Source organism: Lethenteron reissneri, chromosome 11 (genome assembly GCF_015708825.2).
Source record: "Lethenteron reissneri isolate LAM-NWPU_2019-01 chromosome 11, ASM1570882v1, whole genome shotgun sequence".
Taxonomy (NCBI): domain Eukaryota; kingdom Metazoa; phylum Chordata; class Hyperoartia; order Petromyzontiformes; family Petromyzontidae; genus Lethenteron; species Lethenteron reissneri.
This window is the reverse complement of record NC_083789.1, coordinates 703,861-729,375: the sequence shown is the minus strand read 5'-3', so window position 1 is coordinate 729,375 and position 25,515 is coordinate 703,861. Positions and strand designations below refer to the sequence as shown.

The 25,515-nt window shown below is 45.8% G+C and overlaps 1 protein-coding gene across 1 annotated transcript in view; it reads right to left on the bottom strand.

Moving 5' to 3' along the window:
- The window catches only part of XDH (xanthine dehydrogenase), a 37,838-nt gene extending 16,351 nt beyond the window's left edge, over window positions 1-21,487 (bottom strand). Inside the window, exons 1-15 of the mRNA XM_061549689.1 lie at window positions 21,331-21,487; window positions 14,291-14,348; window positions 13,130-13,226; window positions 12,822-12,930; window positions 12,422-12,548; window positions 10,298-10,359; window positions 9,029-9,097; window positions 8,300-8,389; window positions 6,761-6,902; window positions 6,290-6,382; window positions 5,374-5,525; window positions 3,760-3,853; window positions 1,838-1,947; window positions 1,162-1,349; window positions 711-873 (exon numbers count right to left, since the gene is read on the bottom strand). Coding sequence (XP_061405673.1) covers window positions 711-873; window positions 1,162-1,349; window positions 1,838-1,947; window positions 3,760-3,853; window positions 5,374-5,525; window positions 6,290-6,382; window positions 6,761-6,902; window positions 8,300-8,389; window positions 9,029-9,097; window positions 10,298-10,359; window positions 12,422-12,548; window positions 12,822-12,930; window positions 13,130-13,226; window positions 14,291-14,348; window positions 21,331-21,384 — 1,608 coding nt within the window. The 5' untranslated portion in view covers window positions 21,385-21,487. The remainder of the gene's footprint in view (window positions 1-710; window positions 874-1,161; window positions 1,350-1,837; window positions 1,948-3,759; window positions 3,854-5,373; window positions 5,526-6,289; window positions 6,383-6,760; window positions 6,903-8,299; window positions 8,390-9,028; window positions 9,098-10,297; window positions 10,360-12,421; window positions 12,549-12,821; window positions 12,931-13,129; window positions 13,227-14,290; window positions 14,349-21,330) is intronic.
- Window positions 21,488-25,515: the final 4,028 nt, after the last annotated feature.

Below are 25,515 nucleotides of genomic sequence, written 5' to 3'. Positions count from 1 at the left end.
TGAATTGATTCATTGATTAAAATAAATGCATAAGCTCACAATACACGTATTTTTATATTGGGCATGAAAACTGATTATTTGCTATGTATGCAATTTATATGCTAATGTTGCATTTGAACTCATGGTACACAACCGTACGAAAAAAATGACGGTAAAAACAAGTTACAAAATAATCTATTGTTCAACTAAATTGTGTCCCTAAGCCATGGCAATTCACAAACTTGCGGGGATGAATCACACAAACTCACATTCTCTGTTGTGTTTTGGAGCTCTCACCATGCAGATTTGTACTTCTTCTCAAGAGCGTTGATTACTACGAGTTTCATTCGTGCCCCTACGAGCCGGTGCAGGGCAGAACGAGCACGAAAAGACCAAGGGGGAGATGGCAGGATGAATTGGTAGAGTGAGATGTGAGGGCGGTGGATTAGACTGGAGAGAAATTGAAGTTCATGGAGAGAGAAAATATGAGCAGCTGCCCCACGCAGTGGGAGCTTTGTCTTGCCATGGGAGAAAACTGGTGAACCCGGAGCAATCCCATGCAAAACAAAGGGGAAAACATAAAAACTCCACGCAGATAGGCCTCCGAGTCGGGAATCAAACCAAGGCCCTTCTTGCCATGAGGCACAGGGTTACCAATACGCCACTACCTTGATGCCCAATTTTCCAAGAAATAAAAACATCTTTAGAAGTCACTCCATTTATCTACGCACCTGTTCACGCAGCTTTCTTAGCACGGTCCAGTAAAACTTGAAGAAGAAGCTGGGAACAAGAGTTTGTCGAAAAGCCACCATGCCTCCTGGAGCTGTAGCAGAGAGCGGCAGTTCCTTCACCAGCACGGCACAAACGTCAGTGAGCAGAGACTCGTCCCACAGCCTGCAGCCGACGGCACACATCATACACACATAACGTCAAGCTGACAGTAGGGTGCGTGGTGCTAACACTGGTGCCTCACAGCAAGAAGAGTCTGGCTTCGATTCCCAACTTGGGCGCCTATTTGCGTGTAGTTTGTATGTTCTCCCCTGTTTTGGGTTCTCCGGTTTCTTCCCATAGATAAAGAAAAATATAATGTAACTGGTATGCTGCAAATTAACCTGCCAATTACTCCATTGGAATTGCGCGTATCAGCATTTCCCCCAAGCCAAGACTACCGACGCGGCTTGCCTATCGATGAAGGTATTGGTGGCCGCCTGTGAAATGGCCCTCGTGGTGGGCGCCATGCCCCCGTAGGCCAGGCTGAGCTCGGCGACGCGCAGTGAGGCGGTGTGCAGGCGCACACGCATGCCGGCGTTCACGATGGCGATGTCGTCCTCGTGTCGCTGCGCCTGCTTGAAGGCCATCACGTATTCTCTCTGGAATGTCACGAACGTAAATGAGGAAAGTAAAGCTCTGAATGTGGAACATGCGGAGTGTAAAATCGGAAGTGAAAAAATTACTTCAAATTTCAGATTAAACATCAAACACATGGAAATTCTCAACTACGATTGTCACCTCTTTATCTTCGCACTTTCATAAGATGTGAAAATTTCAGTGACTCGTCACAAAGACAGATACATTTAAATCTCAACATTATTAAAATCTCTCATCAAGTCCTGGCAACCACGCACGTGGCTTGTGGCATCAGCACGAAGCCAAGCCAATGGCCAAATACAACACGCAGAAATCCCAAAAATTCCCAAAGAGACAAGATGAAGAGCCAAACAGATCCCCCCGAGAAGGATCAGTGCAGAGAGAATGCCGCACAGAAATAAAACGCAGAATTGCACAGACAGACAGCGACACTGGCGAGAGAAGCCGGGCACCGGTGGATAACGCATGGCGCGGAGCGAGCGTCACGCACCGGGCGGGAGTAAGGCACGAACACAGCCAGCAGCAGCTCGTCACTGCGCAGCAGTGTCTGCCTGTATCCCGTAAAGAAGGAGCCGTCCATCGGGACTACCCGTTTTCCGGCTGGGGAAGGGGGGGGGGGAGTCAGAGGGGGGAGGTGGGCGACAATGCAGAGCCAACATCAGTGACGGATGTCTGAAGCAATTCTCGGCTTCCCGTAGGTCAACTCAGTCTTCAATTGAGTACCTGGAGTCGTGAGTAAAAATTGCCACCGGTGAGACAAAGGTGGCCAGGCATGGTGCTGGCCACATCACCCCATCGTGTGCCTTGCCAGCCTTGATAGGTGCTCGCTAACAGCACTTTCCCCAACAGTCTGTTAAAGCCACATAGGGAGTCTTTGTCTTTGGTGGGCAACACGGACGGCAGGCGTCGCAGGGGGTGCGAGGAGATGCGTGGGGTGGGGGCGCAGGCGAGGATGGACGAGACGGTGGGCCACGCAGCACGCGGGTAACACGATGCTGCACAGGAGCTTCGTTGTCTCGCCTCCTGGTACCTTCTGTACGACCTAAACACAGCAATGTCTCTATCCTTCAAACAACGTGGACAAGATGGTATGGATGCAGCAGATGGGAAGCTGATAGGAAAAGTGACTACTTACAGAAACTTTGTGTAGCAAATAAAATACAAGGCTCTCCTATACTTCATTGAAATTGCAGATGCTGTAGTTAGGGTACAAATGTATGAAAGCATACTTAGGGCCTTCGCTGCTCGTTCAAAAGGTTCATGGCTTGCATCCAGCGTCCGCTCTGATTGAATACTGCAGGTGGCGTGTAAACCATAAACAATTCTACGCAACGTCTGCTTCCCAGTGGACTTTCAAGATCCTGTGATGTATTTCGCAAGACTAGGCCATAGTGTGCCAGCATCATGGTCCAAATTTCCCAAATTCTTGGTTCTTTCGGTAAAGTAACGTAGAAGGGAAATAATAAAATAATAAAAGCAAAACAATCAAATTCTCACGACGTTTCGATTGCAACACAAGCAATAATCATCAGGTGTGAAAACCACAGCAAGAACATTTTGAAAAAGTGGCGTTTCGTTCATGAGGCTATCCACATTTACAAACACAGAGGCAATTTCAACCGAGAAGATGGATTCTGGCTTAGCAATCATTGGAAGGATGTGATAAACCATTTCGGGTCTTGATTGATTGTGTTCACGCTTACGGTGACTTTAAGACCGCATTCCATGCTCCTTCTCTCCCCCCTCCTCCGTTCCGAGCATAGATGAACTCGTCCGTCTCAACAACCGCTCGTCGCTGTCCGTGGTGCTGACGTTAAGAAAAAACTGCCACTTTTTTCAAAATTTTCTTGCTGTGGTTTTCACACCTGATGATGATTGCTTGTGTTGCAATCGAAACGTCATGATAATTGAACTGGTTTATTTTTATTATTTTATTATTTCCCTTCTACGTGACTTTACCGAAAGAACCAAGAATATGAATCCCTGCAGTCACGAAAGCTTTAACTAAAAAAAATCTAATTTCCCAAGTTAATAAAATTACAAACATATTACTCAATTGGACTATACTTAGCAATCATCGCTCCCTACTGTGAACTCTTGACAGAACCCTCCTGAAAATGAGTTGTGGGACTTAGTGAGGCTTTCCTGGGTAAGCAAGCAGAATAATAATAAAAAATGCAGAAACATTTTGTTGAAGTGAACCACATGAACCAGCGTCGTGCAGCACCGGACATCACGGCGGATAGGTTTCCTGACTCTTAAATCAGACAGCGGTGATCATCCTCATGTGCGGGTAATGCTCCCGTCATCCCGAATAATTTGCTGCTGGAGAGTGGGCACGGGAACGGACACTTCACCAATTTGTATAATCTTCTGGTTCGTGCTGCGCGATGGATAGGGTGGATCTCTCACCGGGCGAGACGAGGGACAGCTGTGCACCAGCAGCCATGAGCACAGGATTCAGGTCCGATATGGGGCTTGCTGTGATGATGTTACCTCCGATTGCCTGCAGGGGGTGAGTGGGAGGAGGTTTGTCACAACTGCTCGTAACCCAGCACGAGGTATTGAGAACTGCAGGTGCGTGAAACCATGAGTTATGACACCGTGCAGCCTGGATATTTAACATAGCATTCTGTGGCGCCATGGAGGATCATAAGAATTTGTGAAACTCCCACAACCAGCTGGGCTGTGACGTCGCCATCTCTTGGCTTGCCAGGGTGTAATGGCAGTACAGCAAGTGGGTTAATTCCCATCTGTACGTGTGGGTTTTCTCTGGGTACTCTGGTTTCTCCCACATGTATACAAATGTATCCTTGGCGTTGGCCAAGTATCCCAATCAAGGACCCCAGAGCTTGGGCAGTTATTGGCACCGCTCCTGGCTGCCTTCCCACTTGTCTGGGGTTTCTTGTGCCTCTGACTTTAAATACAACTGTGAGCGGCATTCCAAATAATGTTGTTATTTAATTCACAAAATACTAATCATTGGGAGTTCGGCGTGGAGTTACGCCCTCAACAAAGTTATTCCGTGAAGAACATATTTCTGAAAATTTAATTGAAGGAATGAAGGCATGAGCATTCATGTTGTCATCTCAGATTTGCGGAGGACTTTGGTCATTATGGAAATTCAGGGGAATGAACGGCAGGACATGAAAGGGTGTAATTAAGAAGACTACAAAATTGGGCTCCAGATAAATGTGAGTACAAGATTCAAGCAAAATATGTCTTTCCTTTCGGTTGCCATTCTGGGTGACCCCAATCTCGGCTTGCCCGTGTCCAGCCTCGAGAAGCGACTGTGTACGGTGATGCAAAGAGTGCGTATTCCTAGGATTCAGTGAAAGTGTCTCAGAGTCAATTAAGGTCACATTGACAACAGCCAGAGTAGCAGATGAACGATAGTTTTCGCTCATCTAATCTGCCATCAGCCACAACATGAATGCTTCCGGCACAATCGCGACAAAAGTGCCCAACACCACACCGCCATAGCATTTATGGGCAATGCACTTTGCAATGTGGACCATGACCCTAATGAAACAGTGTAACAAACAGATTGCGCAGAACAACGTGTACGCACCCCGTGTGTGCGCGTCTCTGGCAGTCGGTGAAATCATGGACTCTTTGTTTAACCTCCCATCTATGGGAATTGCATAACAGCAACAACAACAGTGATAACAGGATCATGTCTCCTTACCCAGTCAGCCACAGCCGGGAGAGTCTCAATACCCATTGTCAGGATGATCCTGCCAAGTTTTCAAGTCGAGGACAATATTGCCGTATGTCGTCCCAATGGAGTGATTTGACAATGTAAGGAAACAGGAGAACCTCGAGAACCCGGAGGTCTGGACCAGGCTGAGATTGGCTACACATGCAAGGCACACCTTTGTGAGTCATTTATTATATTTGGTGCTTTTGGGTTGTCCCACCAACGGGCTGCCTCGTCACGGACTCCTGGCGGGGCGCGCGGTGACAGCGGCAAGGAGCCCTGGGAGGCGACTCACCGCCACGTTGCGGATCTGGGAGGCGACTCACCGCCACGTTGCGGATCTGGGTGCCCGCGAAAGAGTGCAGCACGTCGAGCAGCGCGCGGAACGTCTCGCCGCTGGCCGCGGGCCCCTTGTCAAGCGCGGCGCCCAGCGCGGCCCCCACCCGGCTCAGCGTGCACGCGGCGCCCAGCCAGAGCCCTGCTCACAGAACCACCCACAGTCACGGCCAGACACCTCCTCGCTTTTATAAATATTGCCGCTGTAGTTTTGGACGAATATATTGAATTTTCAGTGTGTTCATCATTTCATTATTTGTATTATTACTACGCTTGTTCACCCAGAAAAGCTTCGATGAGTCGCAAAGACTATTTTAGGAGGGTCTTGCCAGCTTTTCGCAATAATTTGCAGCTATAATACTTGTTCAGTATTGGGATATTTTGGCCAATATCAATCATGTTGTTTGCACTTCAACTCAAGGAGGAAATTGGAGAACCCGGAGAAAACCCATATTGAGCAAGGGGAGAACATGCAAACTCCATGTAGAAAGCCGCCCATCCAACACAGGAATCGAACCCAGGTGCTTTTAGCTTTGAGGCACAAGTATAATCACTGCGCCACCCTAGCACCACCCAGATCTATATTTTAAAATAGATTTGTTTGGCATTTTGTGGAGTAGGGTTGTGCAGTGATATTATCACAGCAGTCATACAAATTCAGATATTTCATATCAAACGAGAGAAATCATCCATATGCATGGCATTGCAAATGCTTTCCAATGTGCGTTTACTCCAGAAGTATTTATTTATGGACGAGATGCGGTCATCTCTCGATGCGTGACGTCGCGAGACAGCGTCACGCATAATGGTGTCATCGCCTTGGCTAGCGAGGCTACGCCTTTACCACTGTTTTTATGCCATTCGAATGCAATCAGCAATACACAGAGAATGTGATGTAGGACGAACCAGTGTCAGAGAAGAGAACTTGGTTGAGTTCAGCTACACGAGCAGGAGCCAGCAGGCAGGGATAGTGCTTGTTCTTGAACTTCACTTCCACACCTGCAAGCACAGCACTCGTTACCTCCCCATTGTCATCGTAGGAGACGTACATGCAGTAACACCTGTCATACATCTCATGGGGGAAATGTGACCACTGCTGTCATACCTACAGAACGTGTGGTTTATTTAAAGGTTTTATTGTATGAGGCTTGTTTTGTTTTCGCATTGTTCCGATTTTTTACCCAGGAAAGCCTCACTGAGTCTTAAGATTTCCTTTCAGGAGGGTCCTGCCAGGTTTCCGTTAAAAAGATCTTGAATATCCGCTGTAATTAGATGGTGCGAAGCATCTTTACAGTTCCTACACCCGCACTAATAACCGGGGTGGTCTACCGGATTTGAAAGGTGAACCTCTGCCTAGAGCGGTGAACGTGCGCGTACCGACTTCTGTGTTCCCCACGACGATGCGCGCGTCCGGGAATCGCGAGCGCAGCTCCAGCAGCTCGTGGAGGTTGCTCGGCTCGTGCCACGCGACGCGCTCCCCCCGGAAGACTCGCATCCCCTGCTCGAGGTCCGTGCTCAGCTGCGGGCAGAGGAACCACAGGAGCACACGCGGCGGCACCAGCTCTGCTCGTTTAACAGTGCGGGAACTCGGGTTGTCATCTCCACTCCCAAGTCCCGTCGGGGTTGTACGCATCCTGCGCACCGACGTGGGAGTCTCAGTGATGAGTCTCTGACGTATGCCTGAGCCCAGACATGCCCCCCGGTGTGCCCCGCGGTGGCGCCACGCGTTCGCCGCTCGTTGCAGAGGCTTGCGGTTCGAGCCCAACAGGCTGCCCTGGTTAATTACTACATTTGCAACAACTGGGAAAAACGCTACGCGCCATCCACTTCACAGTGGATGTTAAAGATCTCGTGACATTATTTGAAACGAGTAGGTCATTGTGTTCCGGTGTCAGGGTCCAAATTTGACAGTTTGAAAATGACCCGAAATTAATAAATAGGGATTACATATAGCAATCAACACCTCGTGATGGACAAACTTAAACTCATTTTCAGGCCAGGCGCTGAGTCATAGGAACAGCCTTTGGGGTTCTCTTTGAAATGCATCAGATGCGATGTAAAGCAGTGTGAGACGCCCCAGTGTATAGCGCGTTCTCTAAAAAACAAATCGTGACCACATTCTCCTTACCAAACTCGTACAACTCGAAGGCAAAAACCAAAAGGACAAGCAGACCCACCGCAAGAGAACTGGCCTAGACAGACACTCGATGGGTAAATTTCGCTGGAAGTGGAGGCGCTGAGGACATGGAGGCAAATGCGAGGAGGCAACCGAGAGACGTTTGAGCCGACGACTGCCAGGGCTGCCTCCACAAGCGGTGCGACCGCTGGCAGCGCTGGGGCTGCTCTGAAGGGGATCCACAACCCCACACTCGTGGCTGAGTTCACGTTGCTATTTATTGGTCGCTGAGGAACCACAGACAATCTGTCTGTATCACTGGAACTTACATGTATCTTCAGGAGTGGGAAGCTGCTGCGTGATAACATTGCCTCATAACAGATTATGTTCATTGTTATTTAAATGGTATGCGTATTTGAACAGGAAAGCCTCACTGAGTCTCAAGACTATTTCAGGAGGATCCTGCCAAGTTTGCAGGTAGTTCTTCAGCAATTGTGATGTTTGGCCAATACCGGTTGCATCGTGTTTTTTTAGGTATGGGAGGAAACAGAAATCAGAGAAAATCCAAGCAGAACAAGGGAAGAGCATACAAACTCCACAAAGCAAGGAGCCCAATACTGGAATCGAACCTCGAGGCTTTTTGCTGTGAGGCACAAGTATTACCACTGCGCCACCACACTGCCACCAAACTGATGAAACCAAGACATACATTGAATGGAAAAGTGAGTAAGGATCTCAAGAGTTACTGACGACATCGTCGTCTTGACGCATCCCGTTCGCTGCTGCGACAAGGGACTCACCTGCAACTCTGCAGGGAAGATGAGATCCTGCGTGGGGTCCAGCGGCAGGGCCCCGGGAGACTCAGCTTGGGGCGGCTCCTCGTTCGAGCCCTGCGGCACATTCGTCAGAGCCCAGCGTGAATACCATACGCACGACACCAGGGGCCTCAAAGGCAGCATGGCAGCTCATCAAACAGCTCGTCTAGATCACCAGCCATGATCAATCCACTGCTGGTCGAAGGCCGCCCAGGCTGTGGCCACCTCTCACTATCCTGTGCTGTAATAATCCACGTAGCACCTATACTCGGTGGACGTACACTTGGGCACGTTCCGTTCCACGGCTGCCACTCTGTCACTCTCCCTGACGATCGTTCCACTCCATCGGCTCCTTCTTGAGACGTGTCCTACCCAAGCCCGTTTGCTTAACTGGGGGGCTTCAAATTTGGGTTCAGGATAAATATGATAAAAGCAAAAGGAATTAAGGGAAGGGGTTATAATGGATGGCAGATTTATAATCGGGTACAACCGTGACAGGCGGGACAAACGTGATAATTCCCAGCAAGCCGAGTGGCTGACGTCGACATCCCAGTTGGAGTACGAGCCAGCGATGGCGTGCTAAGGGTGACGAGCACTGCGCTCCTGCCGTTCTGCCCCTGGGGAGAGGGGGTGTGACGGGGGGGCTCTCGGCAGCGCTGCTCGAGTGTCCACGCCGTGTGCCACCCGGGGGTGCGTGCCAAGTGGAGACCTCACCACGGCCGAGTTTTGTTCTTCCTTGCAGCAGCCTCCAACTCGAGATGCATTTCCACAGCAACCTGAGGCCTGCGTTCGGCAGCAGAGGCGTCTCTCCGTGAGGCTCACGGATTGTGCGACAAACTGTGCACAGATCTCCGAGCAATGAAGCAAGTTGGGTTTTAGGTGCTTTATGAATCGTCGTGAATCAGCGTCACAATTTGATTAGTATATATACTACTTATATATATACTACTTATATAAGTAGTACTAATCACATACCTGCATTTCCCATATCCCCTCCCTTTGATGCTGCTAATCCTGCATAATGCACGGGCATAAGTAGTACTAATCACATACCTGCATTTCCCATAAATATGCTAAATTCCTCTTGATATGCAAATTATTTTGTCAAGGCGCCCTTTCCCCCCCCCCCCCCTTCCAACCCAGCTTAAATATATGCTCCAAGCATGGTGCTGTTTCATTCAGACGCTGTGGTCTCGACAGACCTGGTTTTCACCTGAAGACGGCTACTTGCGTTGTGTCCGAAACGTCGTGAGAATTATTTTATTATGTTTTTATTTTATTACTTCCCTTCTACGTGACTTTATAGAAAGAACCAAGAAGATGAATCCCTGCAGTCACGAAAGCTTTAAATCGAAACTTATAAGACCTCTTGCTGATGCTGCAATTAGATGTGCACTCTCATTTTATTTCGCTAATGCGTTCTCAATATGAAAGATTTGAAAATATACAGAGGTGTGCAGCACTGTCTGTACAGGTCGCAGCCTTATCAAGACCACCAGCTCAAAAGAACGTAATGTGTGAGAAACTGTAGCCACCCAGAGTTCAATATGATGTAGAAATCTTCTTGGTTCTTTCGGTAAAGTAACGTAGAAGGGAAGTAATAAAATAATAAAAATAAAACATAATAAAATAATTCTCACGACGTTTCGGCCACAACGCAAGCAGCCGTCCTCAGGTGGAGAACAGGTTCGTCAAGTAGACTCTGTCTACGTGACTTTACCGAAAGAACCAAGAAGATGAATCCCTGCAGTCACGAAAGCTTTAAATCAAAAATGATGTAGAAACCTGAGCTGGTTGTGGGACACGCGTGCATCATCTCTACGACCTGTAAACATAAGGGAACGAGCCAGGCGGGGGTGCCGAGTGCTGCAGCAGCAACAACAGCAGGCAGCTACACCGCTGCAGGTGTCGGGATTTCTTCCCAAGTTTCACCACGATGGATAATCCAGGTAACACAGTGACCAACTGATATGCATCCTGTACCTTAATGAATGGCTTGTATCCCTCAATAATAGCACGGTATCCTGTGCATCTGCAGAGATTCCCTGAAAGGAATGTGCATGAGAAATGATTAGGTGGTACAACATAATTTTACTTTACTTATTTACCCAGGAACGCCACACTGCATGTTTGGCCAACACTAATTGTTCTGCCTCGTGGCAGATATGGGGGTGTGCGTACACAGGGATTTCCTGATATGGTGTTGAGTTTGGTCACGTGACCAGGAAGTGACAATTTAAGATTCTCTAAGCCATGAGGCAGAGTGTCAGCCATTACACAGAGTACACAATGGAGGCACAAATAGTGTCTCAGTGAAGACAGGTGCATCTGTTCGTTGTGGGGCTTTAAGAAGCATTGTCTGTAAGTTCGTCTATGTTCTTATAATACTGGAAATGCTGTTATAATGTTAGGATTTGCCGTTATAATGCTGTAAAAGCCTTTATAATGCTGTTAAATTGTTATGATAAATGAGGCCTAGTTAACAATGAAGCCTGCCACTTGCATGATTGTGAATGTTACTTGTAATTGAATAAATCGAGTCAGATTTGTACCCATGTAACTTTAATGCGATCTTGAGAGCAAGGATGAAGAAGTATCTCATCCACAGTTCAGTGTTATGTGCAGCGCTGTACATTTAGGTTGCAGTATATGGTGATTACACGAAGTGACCTTATTTAACACAGTAGCTTATTCTCTTGTATAGCTATTCAGTGCTAATGTAGGTGCCTGGTCCATCCAGGACCTATTGTTGAGTTGCATGTTATCTAAAACAATGTTATGATGATGCAGTGTTCATTCATTGTGTAGTGGGTAAGCAGGGAGAGCAAGACTTGCTGGAGGCAACACGTTTATTATAACTAAGGGTACATGCCACAAAGGGGTAACGCCCCTTACACCCGATACCCTAAGGAGGTAGCCCCTCCAGACTAATGTTCCCTCACTGGTTATAGCTCTACCCTAGACTGGTGAGCTCTGAACCCGACCCTAGCCAGGGGTTCGGGTTCTGCCCTTTGGGCTCTTCGCTTCAGGTCTTCAGGTGGACGATGACTGCCGGACCTGTTCAAAGGTCCGGCTTTTATACCCCTTCCAGAGTCTCTCCGCTCCTCGCCACATCTTCCTTCTCGAACTCTCTAGGGGGCCCTGGAATGTAACGGCATCCCCCCCAGCCCCCCCTCTTGGGGTCTGGGGTCCCTGGTGGCCCAACGGACCGACTCATCCCACCTATTCTGTCTACCACCCTCTGTTGGCACATGTCCACTACTGCAGGTAAGACTCAATGGTGATAATCATACCGCCGAACAATGGCACTACAATTGTATTGATATTCTAAGTATTAACAGATGCTGTATTTTGTGCTGTGTTTTTCCATCAGTTTTACCTCGTTCAATGCATTAAATACGTTTGGAGTCGGATGTTCACCCTGGTTCTGAAGGTGTATTGAATGCGAGGTTAACTACTCGGATAGTGGTGCAACGCAGCACACAGCGAGGCCGAGACACTAATCACTCTATGGAGGAAACCCATACAGAACTGGGGGAAACATGAACACTCTATATAAAAAGGTACCCGGGTCGGAAATCGAACCCAAATGCTTAATTTCATTACCTCACCACGAAAATAATGACCAGTTATAATGCCTTCTGCATCAAGGAGCCCGTTTGATGTTAGACAGACCGTTGTTAGACAGGTTAGCAAACACAGGTACACCGTGTGTGCACATACGTGTAGACGTGTGTCAGGTGAATCAGGGCCAGACTGGGCATATCTCCGTTACTGAGCACCGCGACTTTACGGAGCCCGTCGCCCTTCCCATCATTGGGGAATTGTCGGCGCTGGAGCAGTGAAACCGAGTGCCCCATTTACTCCAGAGGGCAAACGTCATGGGAGAACACACGTTGCGTTTACAAAACGCCAAAACATTCATAAATTACTTTACTCGAGACACAAAGTATGACCAACTGCACGAAATTGCATGTTTGTGATGAAGGTCAGTTGCTGTATGAAACTGGTTTTGTAGAGGAAATGTCGCTGGACTGCACACATTCCTTACACGTTCGGCTTTTACTGAATCAGGGCTCTGTGCGTGTGTGTGCGCTCTCAACCTACCCTGGAAGGTGTCCTGCAGCTGCTTGGCGTTGGGCTGGGGATGGGTACGCAGCAACGCGTACATGCTCATCACCATCCCAGGTGTGCAAAATCCACATTGTGAGCCATGGGCATTGGCCAGCCGCTCCTGCCGTGTGCACATTCATCCACAGAGATCCACATTGAAGAATCGCTGTGCCGCATCACGGCACTGCAGCACGCTGCCACGTGGGCAACGGCACGCTGGGCCTCGTCGCGCGGGTTCTCGATAGCACGCGGTCGGTGCTGGCGTGGACAGTAAGAGCACGGCGCACGCACTGCTCGGACCAGACCCAACATTGGTACTCGCCAGGGCCCCTGCCCCTCCTAGGGGTGGAATTGAGAGAAGTGGTCGCCGTGGACTATCGGGTGCCGTCAATACCTGCACTTGGTGCAGCTTGGTGCGGCTGCTGCCGATGCCCTCGACGGTGGTGACGGCGCAGCCGTACACGGAGCACACGGGGGTCAGACACGCGTTCACAGCAAGGTGGCTGCATTGTCCGTCAAGGTCAAGTTGCCTCGTTTGTGTTGAGATTTGATCTCACTTATTAAAATAAACGTTACTTATGCCACCTTTTGACTCGTTACAGTTTTAACCTTAATGCTATCATCATACAATTGTCAAAGTATGTTTGTGGCATGTTATGTTGTGCTTGTGTGTATGAGCAAATGCCACGTAAATAAGGATACGAAATTTCACGAGTGTCGTGGTCATATCGTGAGACCATAACTGTGCAGGCGCCACAGCCTCCCTCCGCACAGCCCAGCTTGGTCCCCTTGAGCAGCACTGGTTCGCTGTGTTAAGGAACACGTGGTGACTAAACCTGACATCTGGACCAAGCGATTAAACACAAGACTCATTACTATAATATTGTTATGTCTATCTTAAATTACCGGTCGGAAACAAAATATCAGAGATCATCTTGGCAGGAGAGAGTGGTTACTGACAATCAGAAAAAAACAATGCACAACATCAGTGCACTTGTGGAAAGCTCTATCATCGATGCCCAAGTGGAAGGGATGATTGACCCGTTCGGATGGGCTGACTTAATGTGAACTGCAGATAACATAAGTTTATTTTATTTACATTTGCATTATATGGAAACATCACCATGGCCTTTCAGCGCTCTGCACGCAATCCACGCCACCAGTGACTGATGCCATTGGGCACCAATGCTGTCAGTTTAAACCATCCTGCTGGCATTGAATCAGAAGCATTGGTACACGGACACATTTTTCAGAAGAAAAAAATGCGCAAAAACTCGATCACATCCCGAGCCAACAGAATCGCTATTGCCCCCCCCCCTTCCCTGTGCTCAGTCACGTGTCCACTCCGTTTCCCTCCGGATTCCCCTCCATTAGAATAAACTCCCACTTCACATCAAACAAGCAACTTCACTCGCCACTTTTTCTTCCTCCCTTAACACTCATCTTCTTTCAATAGCGTATCCCTCTACTGCTTCCTGTCCGCATCCTAAAAACCCTAACCATCCTCCCCCTTCCTAACCTCGCCAGCCCTCCCTTTCCCTATCACCGCCCTCCCCAACACTCTAACTCCATCCCTTTTCCCCCATTAGCCAATATTAATGTACAATTTCTAATCCTTGTAAAGCGCGTTGACTAAAGCGCTATATAACATCCTAGATAAGATAATATATATTCTACTTGTATTACTATATATCTATCATAATTAACAATATCCACATAGGTGTAAAACTCTGTTATCAGCCGCTCGCACATGCAATTTGAGCATCACAACTCAATGGAGGGCGTAGATCCCTGTTCCTCTCATATTGAAGCAATTAACTAAAATCCCAAAGAATAAACATTCTCGTTCAGCAACAAGGATACACTTGTTCCTGATGTAGGTGAGCAGAGTCATCTCAGGATCCACATGGTCGTCCACCACCTGTCACGAGGGGGCATCAGACATTATTCGTGTCAACGCAAGTCAGTGACACGGCAATAACAAACCTTGCATCGAGTGAACACAGTACTGTATAGAGAGAGTATAGAATAATTTAACATTTAGCGTTGTGGTCAACACATTCATCTACAAATAATAAATTAATCTTGCTGTGAACTCTCCAAATAAAGCTAAAGGTGCATGGGAACAGCTTCACTGCTGTCGACTTCTCAGGGAAACCATCTCTGAGAGGTAAATCATCATGGGAACGGTTCTCCAAGTTTGAGCATGGCGCCTCCACCCACACGGTCTATTTGCTCTCTCCTGTTAATAATTGTAAACCTTTGTCACACAGTACGTTCAGACTGTGAAGACACGTGCACGAAGCGTCCTCGCGTGAACTGCTATGAAGCGTGAGACAGCACGTGGCATCGTTGCTATGAGGATGGTGGTATGCAGCAGTCGTAGTTCGACAACGGCGCGGACATGTCTCCACTTTATTGCGCGCGAAGCAGGCATTGCGAGGGCACCATGGTCCGCTGAGAAATCAAGTTCATGTTTGTTCATTTTGTTTAACCGAGTGATGACGCAGGAGACCCGGATGCGTTATTAGCAAGAGTGACCTGGGGCATTAGTCTGCCAGTAGAAGTAATTTGCGAATGGCTTGACGGGATCTTTAACGTGATCTGTGGAGCATCATTGCCGTCATTACAGCCGCAGTGACAATGGGGGCGGGCGGCAGCTGAATAGGAACCTTGCACCTCTGCAACAAAGAGCGAGCGCCGGCCACGTCACCGCCCCAGAGCGCGGGTCTGCGTGGGCTTCGCGCAAGGTCACGGACAGGGCGGCATCGGCCACCAAGTCAACAGCCGTGCTGTTGCGATTGTTGTACTTTGAGCAAGAACTGATTTCTTTCGTTGGCGATATATATGTAAAGCTACAGGTTACAACTGAGGATCCTTAATGATAATAACCCAAGGCTTCAAAACACACACACAAACATCGGCATACACATTGTGATAGAATTAAAATTACACCACCTGCTAGCCAATGATGAACACAATGAACGCATCTAATGCCACAATTTTGCTATTTTTGTAGATTAACTTGTCAATATTGTTCAGTTTTTCTCCGAGTGGTTCGTTTATTGATGTGTTATGGCATCAGCTGATTCATTTGGATGCGGTCATAATGCCCCGAATTTTAGAACAGAAGGTAAAGTGAAGTGAGAGCCAATGGAATGGGCAAACAGGTGGGAGGTGTTGCCACGTTTTCTTCACAATTGTGGGTTCGCATGTAGAAGCAACGGTGTAGTTGACTTTGCATCCGTAGCAGAGCGCCAAAGCAATACGAGAGTTGCATAACTGCAGATAATCCCAACTTTCACCAGAGTTGTTGTAGACAAAATAACCCAAGTGTTTAGCACAAGACAGTTCAAAGTTCTAGAGCCCATGACGGTCTTTATGGACATACTATTCACATAGCTCCAGCACTATTTTACACGGCGTGCACTTGTGTACAACCTCTTCACAAGAACCTCGTGAAAATACTTTACAGCAGGCAAGACCTTTGATCGTGTTTAGAAATGTGTAGTGACTGACTCAGAGACATTAAGAGTAGGAGGCACTCTGTTTATTAACAGCCTTAACAGTTCACATTTAGTAACTACAGCACCCAGTCAGGACAGCTAGCAGACTGCCTGACTGACGACGCCGAGATGGTGAAAACGAAGACAGCGACGAAGACTCCAGTAGCACGACGGGATTTCACTCCAAACGACAGCCCCGAGCTCCTGCTCGGGGCCCCCTTTTATCCTCCCAGCGTGGCCTCGCTCCGCCCCGACCACGCCCCCTTTCTCGAACCTACTAGCGGGTTCCCGGGCTTCCCTCACGTGCCCCTTCTGGAACCTTTCCCTACATCCCTCTCTCTGGTCTATCACGTGACCTGCTGTCAGTCAGGGCTGCTGTAACTGCAGATCCCCTGCCCTGCCAGAAACAAGCGCTATGCTGATAAGTGACCGATCTTATGTCACTACAAATGTATGTGCATTGAAATGTAGGAGCAATTCCTGCCAGTCAGTACATATCTCTGAAGCAACTTGTGAAATACATATTGTTCCCATCTCTTCTAAAACATATCTCACTTGTATTAAATGTATGTAGCCAACGGGTCTGAGCATTGTAATTAAACTGGCTGTTGATACAAAAGGCTTGGACGTCATTGCAATCGCAAGACATATAGACTATCTTTAATCGTGATTCGAAAGATATAGTTTGTTATCCCGGGGAGGTTCGTACAAAACAGGACAAGAATAGGTTACCTAAAGGAAAAAGTTGGTCTAAATTGATGATGCCATGAAATGATAAGAGTGCAATACAAGATAGATCATAAATCATTTATCTGGCTTAATGATAGCCACGTGTTCATTCACTCTCGAAACCTCTGGGTTCGACCCTGTGGAACGCTGCCTGACAGAATGGAGGTGAATGAGTACCTACAGCAGACATCGTCTCCAACCCCACAGCGGAACCCTCTGGCTTCGATCTGACAAAAAAAACCCACCGAATGTGACCGTGGCTTGACGCCACAAACTTTGGACCGCGTCCTCAACCGCCCCACAAGGTCGCTCCACAGTGGTGCGCAGTAACTATGCACGGCCTCCATAAATCACAGCCATCGGCTAAATAATCTGCACCTAAATGACTGCTTCTTGACTTTTACATTTGGCCGTACGCGGGGAGAATAACGGTAAAGCCAACCAGTCACAAGGTGTCAACCCGCGTCTCCGCTAACTCCATTACTAACCCATCTACGAACACAATCGTGTTCACTTGGGATATGTGCCGGTTTTCCGGAACGAGTTTGGCTGAATATGCAAATTTTCACTCTTTTATCCGAAAAAAAGGTGCTAATTAAAAAGTACTCCCATGTCAAATCTAAATTATTTACACGTCGATTCAAAACATTGACGTGGCAATTCATAACTATTCATGTATCAATTCCGAACTGTCACGATAATGAACAACTCAAGCTAATTTTTTACTATGTCCCCTTTGTTCGTTAAAGAATTACAGTCTAAAATGTGATCTCCACCTGCTTTCCGTCATTCTCTCATGCCCGAAAGGCATAGCTTATGCATGTCGCATATGCCCTCTTATCATATCGTGTTGGTATCTGGCTTATGAGACTGTGGTTCCTTTTAATCTTACTGGCCTCTCTCTTCAGTGACTCAAATGGTGAAGAGGAGGCTTGTGGCCCGTGATGAAAAGTAACAGCAATTGTTGTGCACCATAGCTGCTTAACGTAGACAGTGAAGCCACGCAATACATAACTGCTCGATATTTCCAATTTTTTACCCGACAATTTTCAGTGGCCACCGTGTAACCTGTGGCGACGCGAAGGTCGGCAGGCGTCAGCTGTGTGGTATATAGTGTGGTATATAGTGCGGTATATAGTGTGGTATATAGTGTGGTATATAGTGCGGTATATAGTGTGGTATATAGTGTGGTATATAGTGTGGTATATAGTGTGGTATATAGTGCGGTATATAGTGCGGTATATAGTGCGGTATATAGTGCGGTATATAGTGCGGTATATAGTGTGGTATATAGTGTGGTATATAGTGTGGTATATAGTGTGCTATATTGTGTGCTATATTGTGTGGTATATAGTGTGGTATATAGTGTGGTATATAGTGTGGTATATAGTGTGGTATATAGTGTGGTATATAGTGTGGTATATAGTGTGGTATATAGTGCGGTATATAGTGCGGTATATTGTGTGCTATATTGTGTGGTATATAGTGTGGTATATAGTGTGGTATATAGTGTGGTATATATTGCGGTATATAGTGTGGTATATAGTGTGGTATATAGTGCGGTATATAGTGCGGTATATAGTGCGGTATATAGTGCGGTATATAGTGCGGTATATAGTGTGGTATATAGTGCTTTATATAGTGTGGTATATAGTGCGGTATATAGTGTGGTATATAGTGTGGTATATAGTGTGGTATATAGTGGGGTATATTGTGTGGTATATAGTGTGGTATATTGTGTGCCAAATTGTGTACTATATTGTGTGGCTTTCGCTGAGGTTGGAAGTAACCACACCTCCGTGGCTGAACGAATCAAGAACAAGAACGACTGCATCTGCACCATTAATCACTTTAAACCGATAACATGTCTATATAAATAAAGACCTTTATCTTACTATGTCTCTAGCGTACTTCCCGACAAGGTAGAAAGCTGACATTTGGGACGTGGGTAGCTTCTAGGACACAAACAGCAGGGGCAATCGGAGCATTCGAGATTCTTCGTTTCAAGGCCCCAAATCTCGATGTTTAAGTGCCACATAAACATGTTTGTTTCTGGTGTCATTCAGAAACCGTTCAAAGTATAATATTGCGGTAGTTTTCGTTTGATGGAGTATCAAACAGCAAATAAAGTTAAAGCGAGAACCATTCTATCTTTTTGAGATATTTCGGATTCAAGCGGTTTTTAACGAAAAAATACGCCTTTTATGACGTCCAAAACGGAATAATTCGAAAACTGTAAAAGATAGGAGATTCCCTCACGTTAATAATAATTTTTTTCTAATTAAAACAGAACGGAATCTTTAGAATTGAGCGATTTCCGATAGGTACATCTTTAAGTATAAGAAGTTGAATCAAATTTCGATTTAAAGCTTCATTATCAGGTGATGATGATGATTGCTTGTGTTGCAATCGAAACTTCGTGAGAATGTAATTGTTTTAATGTAATTATTTTATTACTTCCCTTCTACGTGACTTTACCGAAAGAACCAAGAAGTTGAATCAAGTCAACACATTTTTTTTGCGGAAGAATATGATTTTTTTGGAGTAGTTAGTTTCTGATGGTAGACAAAAAATGTAAAAATCATATCAGGTTAATTATTATATTTATTGAAAACTTTTTCCCGGCGAAGACAGGCTTTATGAACTAGTAACAAATAAAGTTAAACTACAGTATTTATTCAATCTTGATTTGAAGCTTTCGTGACTGCAGGAATCCATAATCTTTGGTTCTTTCAGTAAAGTCACGTAGGTAGAAAATAAAATAAATCACGTCGTTTCAGGCGCAACACAAACAAATCAGGTGGGAAAGCATGGTCTGCCCGAAACGTCGTGATTTATTTTATTTTATACCTACGTGGTACACTTGTACAAATAACAAAAAAACTCAGGCATTCAGCAGTAACACTGCCTTCAAAGGTCTAGTGTATGTTTCCTTTTAAGACAGTGTTATTGACCAATACATCTGATAAGCTCGGCAAGCAAAGCATTCTCCCAATACATTAAGGAATAGGGAACTGAGTCAGGGTCAATTTAGCGATCAACCAACCACGAATGCACACTCGTTTTAGAAAGTGATTTCTGGCGTTTGTCACAAATGCTGGACGATCGAGCATATTTCAGAAAAGACAAACGGACATGAAACATGATCAAGCCTTTAATTTGTAAAATATAAAAATAATGCAAAATCATTGATTCAGTGAAGGCTGATGCCATAATTTAAACTCTCACAAGCCAAGGCCTTCATAGAGATGTATAGAAATGACCAACACCCTGCATACCACGGGAGAGCTCCCCTGAGATTGCGCACTTAAATAAAACACATTAAGAAGAGTTAAACAATGGCATAGGCTCTCACCAGTAGCATACGATGCAGGGGTTACTTTGCTAAATTTGTGTTGGAGCAATAAAGGCACGAAGGTAAATGAAGAGATGACAATTTCAGATGCACTGATGACAAAGTCACTATCACAATGAAACACACTGAGCTCCGGGAAATTGTTGAAGAACTTGGCGATGAACGTTGCAAAGTAGGAATAAAATTCAGCATGGCTGAATTTCGAAAAACGCAAGTTTGCTGAAAAAAAGTAAATAATTGGAGGGACACAAATAAAAACCGCAGCAGAATTTGTATACCAAGGTCAATGTTTGACAGCAGCCCGGGATCACAGATATTAATTAGAGGGGGGTGACAACAGCGTGCAGTGCTTTGGGAAAATTAAATGTGATCATAAAAATGAGCATGGCCATGCGTTTAGATGAACATTTTTACCTGCCACGGCATGTGGATGAGAAACACAGAACATGGAACAAGAGTTGAAGAGAGAGAGAGAGAATGGAGAGAAAAGTATGCAGAGCTGCACGCTTAGAATTACACGTAATCTTGCATATTAAGAAAAGTGGGTTTTGGTAAGACACGTCTCCAAAAGAGATGTTGGCTGATGGAGGAGACTGGTAACGGAATATCAGCCAAAGGAGGAAACGTGACCATAAAAATCATCCACCGCAGAGATGGAGCGATGGAATGAGCTTATTTGCGCGAGATGGATTGTCGCCTTGCGGGGCCCTCAGGAATCGCGACAATGTGAAGCAGCCATCATCCAGCAGTGGATAGATCATGGCTTATGTATTCAATGCTTTGAAATTAAGTTAGGTAAATCTATCCAAGATATTTGTTTCTTAGTGTTTACAATAAATATGATCATGCTCAAAGTTCTCGAGATAAAAAGGCATAAAAACTACAACAACACGTCATGAAAATGTTATCTGATATTCAAATGCATAATTACACTAAACTTTAGTAGGTGGCAGGTGAGTTTTGTGTGAAAGCATGTCTTACTAATGCTGCTAACATTGATTAGGACTCTAATCCCAGAGCCATTTTTACTTTGAGCAGAGTAATGCGAACAAAATACTCAGTTAATTTACAGAAGCTCTTCACCTCCCCTAGCATAGCCCTGACGAAGCCGGTAGGAACGATCTCCTTCAAAAGACGATTAGCACCTTCCCTAGACGCACCATTCCTCAAACGGAGCCAGTCTTGCAATCTCGTCTGTGCGATATTTAAATCCTTGCTGCGTCTCTCACTCTGCACCTGCGCCCGTGACCAGAGCCACAATCGGCTGTAGCTACGACCCAGCGCTCAGCCTGGACACGTGAAACAGCCTCTACCTTTTTGCCGTTGATGAAAACCACAAAGGTCGTGGAGGAGAGACTCTCGGCCATTGCTCCGGACAAGATTTCTCCAGGGTTCTTGCGCGTGGAGCGGCTTGAGGGGATGCGGGTGAGTTCAGAGATACGAGCGGTAGGAGGTATGGGGGCCACAAGAGGCGGTGAGGGAGGGGATGGGGGTGTCCGGGCAGGGGGTGGTACCCTGTCGCATGGGACTCTGGCCCAAAAAATGTTTACAGACCTTTGACCGTGAGGAGCAATTACATTAAATGTGGTCGAGAACCCCACGCACGCCAAATTATTGAATGCAAGTTGTTCCTGAGCTTCATGTAAACAACACCTTTTCGGTACTCGGTGTGTTCCAACGTGTACCCCAGCAGTAGGGGCACTTAACTCTTGATTAGTTGATCGTCATTACCTGCTCGAAGAGGCTCCTTGCCTCCCTGTTGACTGCCCATGTACATATACACATTTAAACTTCATCTTAAAATTCACAAACATGTTCGTGTGAATGTTCCTGCTCTACAGCTCACATTTCAGTCCTCGCTCGGTCATGCAGCTATCGTGAGGCACTGTTTACATTTGTGAATACGCCAATACTGCCTTTTAAAGAACCGCAATACACTATCACGTGGGCATTAATGGGCATCATTCTGCATTTTTTAATAAACCATTATCATGGTGGAATGACTAGCAATTTCTGCAGCCCTTTGCTGCTCCCTGGTAACAATGTAATCAGTGTCAATCTTTACCATCGGGCGCTTTCCATGTCAGCTTGCACAACTACTTCTGTTCAAACGGTGCTACAAATATTGAATATATTGTTGCTTTCAGGTCTTGTGGCCGAGCAGGCCTCCACATTTTTTAATCATCCATCAACCTATCCTTGGGTGGCCCTGAGATAACAAGGAGACATGCCTCAAAATCTCTCAAGCCCTGATGCAGTCTCCACCGTGTCATCTGTGCTACAGCTTTGCACATTTTTTGGTTCCCATACACGATATTTTTTGTTTGATGCAAGTACAACACATTTACCATTATGAAGATTTCATAATACTCTTTGTTTTTTTCGGTAAAGTCACGTAGGTAAAAAAGAGAAAATAAATTCAATCACGACGTTTCGGAAGCAACACAAGCAAACGGTTGCTTGCTCGTGATGACGGAAGCTTGTGTTGCTTCCGAAACGTCGTGATTTAATTTATTTTCTGTTTTACCTACGTGACTTTACCGAATAAACCAAAGAGTATGGACCCTTGCAGTCACGAAAACTTCAAATCTAGAAGATGTCATCATTTAGAGAATTCATTACTCAGTTTTATATTTTATTTATAGGTTTAAATAGCGCCCCTGTACTTGACTGACGTGACCGAGAGCCATGTCATCACCCCTACCTGTTTCCATGGATTACTCAGTTGACCCACGCCTTATCTACATGGCACACATCGTGATTGTAATTAGATTTTGCATTTCCAATCGTTTTGCATTTCCACTCACATTGTCAGGACCGGCTTCTGAGGAAGAAGCTGCTGGCCAGAAATTCCAAGAGGCCAATGTGCCTTGCATTAATAAGTGCAAAACGAGTGGCTCGGATGCAGCAGATGGGTTTAGAGGGGATCTATAGTCATCAAGGTTATCTCGGCCACCGTTTTATCCTGTCAAGAGCATGATAGGTGCTTGCAAGAAACACCATTCTCCATGGCAGAATATCTAACAAGAGAAGATTAGTTTTTTTGCATGCATACCCAGGGAGTCCCTGAAAGTACAAAACCCAAAGTGCTCCTCATGGCACATGGCTGGCCCGGCTCCTTCTATGAATCCTACAAGATCATGCCACTGCTGGTGGAACCGCAGGGCCCCGGTGCCACCGAGGCATTTGAGGTCATCTGCCCTTCCATCCCTGGCTACAGCTTCTCAGAGGCCCCTCATAAACAAGGTAACTTGTGTTTTTTATATTGCTGTTCAAATTAAATGTGTAATAGTATTCCCCGGCTGCTAACACTACCTGTTGCTTTTAATGTATGTTTAGAACCCATACCTCAACTCTAACTGACCATTATTACATTATCTGTCTTAAATGTCCCAAGGCACTTGAGTGTGTTTTTCTGTTTCAGCTATCTGCATTGAACTTTGCATTGTAAACACTCTCCCCCGTGTTAATGGCACTTTGTTGCTCCTGGTTCTGTTCTACATCAGAATTGTTTAATAGAGCTTACAATGCATGAATAATGCTTACTTGTGATAACCTAGGTTATAAGAGTTGTGTGTTTATAAACGTACTTACATCAGTGCTGCCTATGACACTTGATTCTGTTGTTTATTTCACCGTCATTCGCTCTGTTGGTGTCCACGTCGCCCGTGCGGCCGTTCCCACCTTTCTTTCATTCTGTATTTGTATAATACTCTCGTGTCCCACTATGCCGTGTGCTTGGCCAACCCATTCCCTTCATGAACAATTCACAACTGTTACAATTTAAAAATAAATATGAGCAAAATACAACAGGTTCGTTAAACAATTGGAGATGTTTGCCGGGACTCAAAGAGATGTGGACGCGAGCAGATTGAACTGCTTTTGAAAGCTGAACTTGGACGTGAAACGTCACATAGCAATGTGTTTGAAGAACACAGGTTTTTTTTATTAATGCGTACTGCTTGCTATGACATGGTTCAGAAACACCATCATTTAAGAAAAATATTGACAAAAACGAAAAAGTACGCAAAGAAACATGGAATTGCATTAAGAGAAAGGAAGAGGGACATGTAGACCAGAGAACACAGAGGATAATGACATTCAAACTCTTAAAAACATAAGTGGGCTTGGGTATAACTATTACTAAGACGGGCGTCAAGGTGAAGAATACAGCGTGCCCGCTATCCAACTCGAGCGGCAGTCTCGGGGCTCTGCTGCCGTCTGCAAATGGTGACGATGTTACCTGGCTCGGCACAACCACTGCATTCAAACTTAGTTAAGTGCAAAGAAACTAAATTTAAAGTTCAGTAAAAATGTTGGTGCAGCAAGTTAAAATGTACACTTTAAAAGGGTAAACAATTAATGTTAATACATATTTTACATTTGTATTGAAAATGCTATTATTATTATAAAATAATGTTTATAGCAAAGGAGATGCTTTGGTAATGAATATGAGGTGATTATGCTGCACTCTGCTATCCTGTAATTTCTAGGATTGAGCCTGTTGCTGCATCTTGTGATTGTGTGAAGTATTTGTGTTTTTGTGTGGCGTGGATGTGCAGGCTTTGACTCGCTGCGTGCAGCACTGTTGTTCTGCAAGCTGATGGAGAGATTGGGACACAGGGTGGAGACTGGGGTTCTCGCATAGGCACCAACATGGAAATCTTGCGGCCTCGGTCAGCATCCACTTCTTGTACATTACGGTTCCATATCACTCCTTTCACATAAACTCATCAATATCTGTCTGCTAATATGTCTGTCTATAGTTTTCTGGTTAGATTTTATGTCGCTATTTCATTATACCTGATGATGATTGCTTGTGTTGCAATCGAAACGTCGTATGCTATTATTTAATTTAATTTATTACTTTATCTTTAGACGTGACTTAACCGAAAGAACCAAATAATCACTCATCTGAGAGCTGGGTCAATCTGAGAATTACTGATTTCATGAATTGTATCTTCACAAACATTTTGGGTACTCGGTCCCCTGGTCTCAATGAGCCCTTACCCAGTCTTAAATAAAGGAAAGAATGAGCGAGTGTGCTACCGGCGTGTTTTTGCGGTGTGTACGGGTAGAGGTGCGTGAAAGGTCTCCACCTAAACTTATTGGCAGTCACAGGAAGTCACTTGATACAGCTGTCGTGCTGTGACGGTTCCACCTGAAGTCGGAAGCTTGTGTTGCCTCCGAAACGTCGTGATTTTTATTTTATTAATAATTTGTTTTTACCTACGTGACTTTACCGAAAAAACCTAAGAATATGAATCCTTGCAGTCACGAAAGCTTCAAATCTAGAGTCACAGGAAGCTTGGTACGCTTGGTGCCATCGATCGTGCCGGGCCCTTGGATGCCTGGGCTTTTTGGCCTCACCCCTAATGACATCAGGAGTGGTTGCCGACCCCTGGGGCTCACATCAGAGTCACAGTCAGTGACGTCGGGAGGCGAACCCGACTAAATAAATGATAAACATGTCACCTAGCGAGCAACACCCAACACCT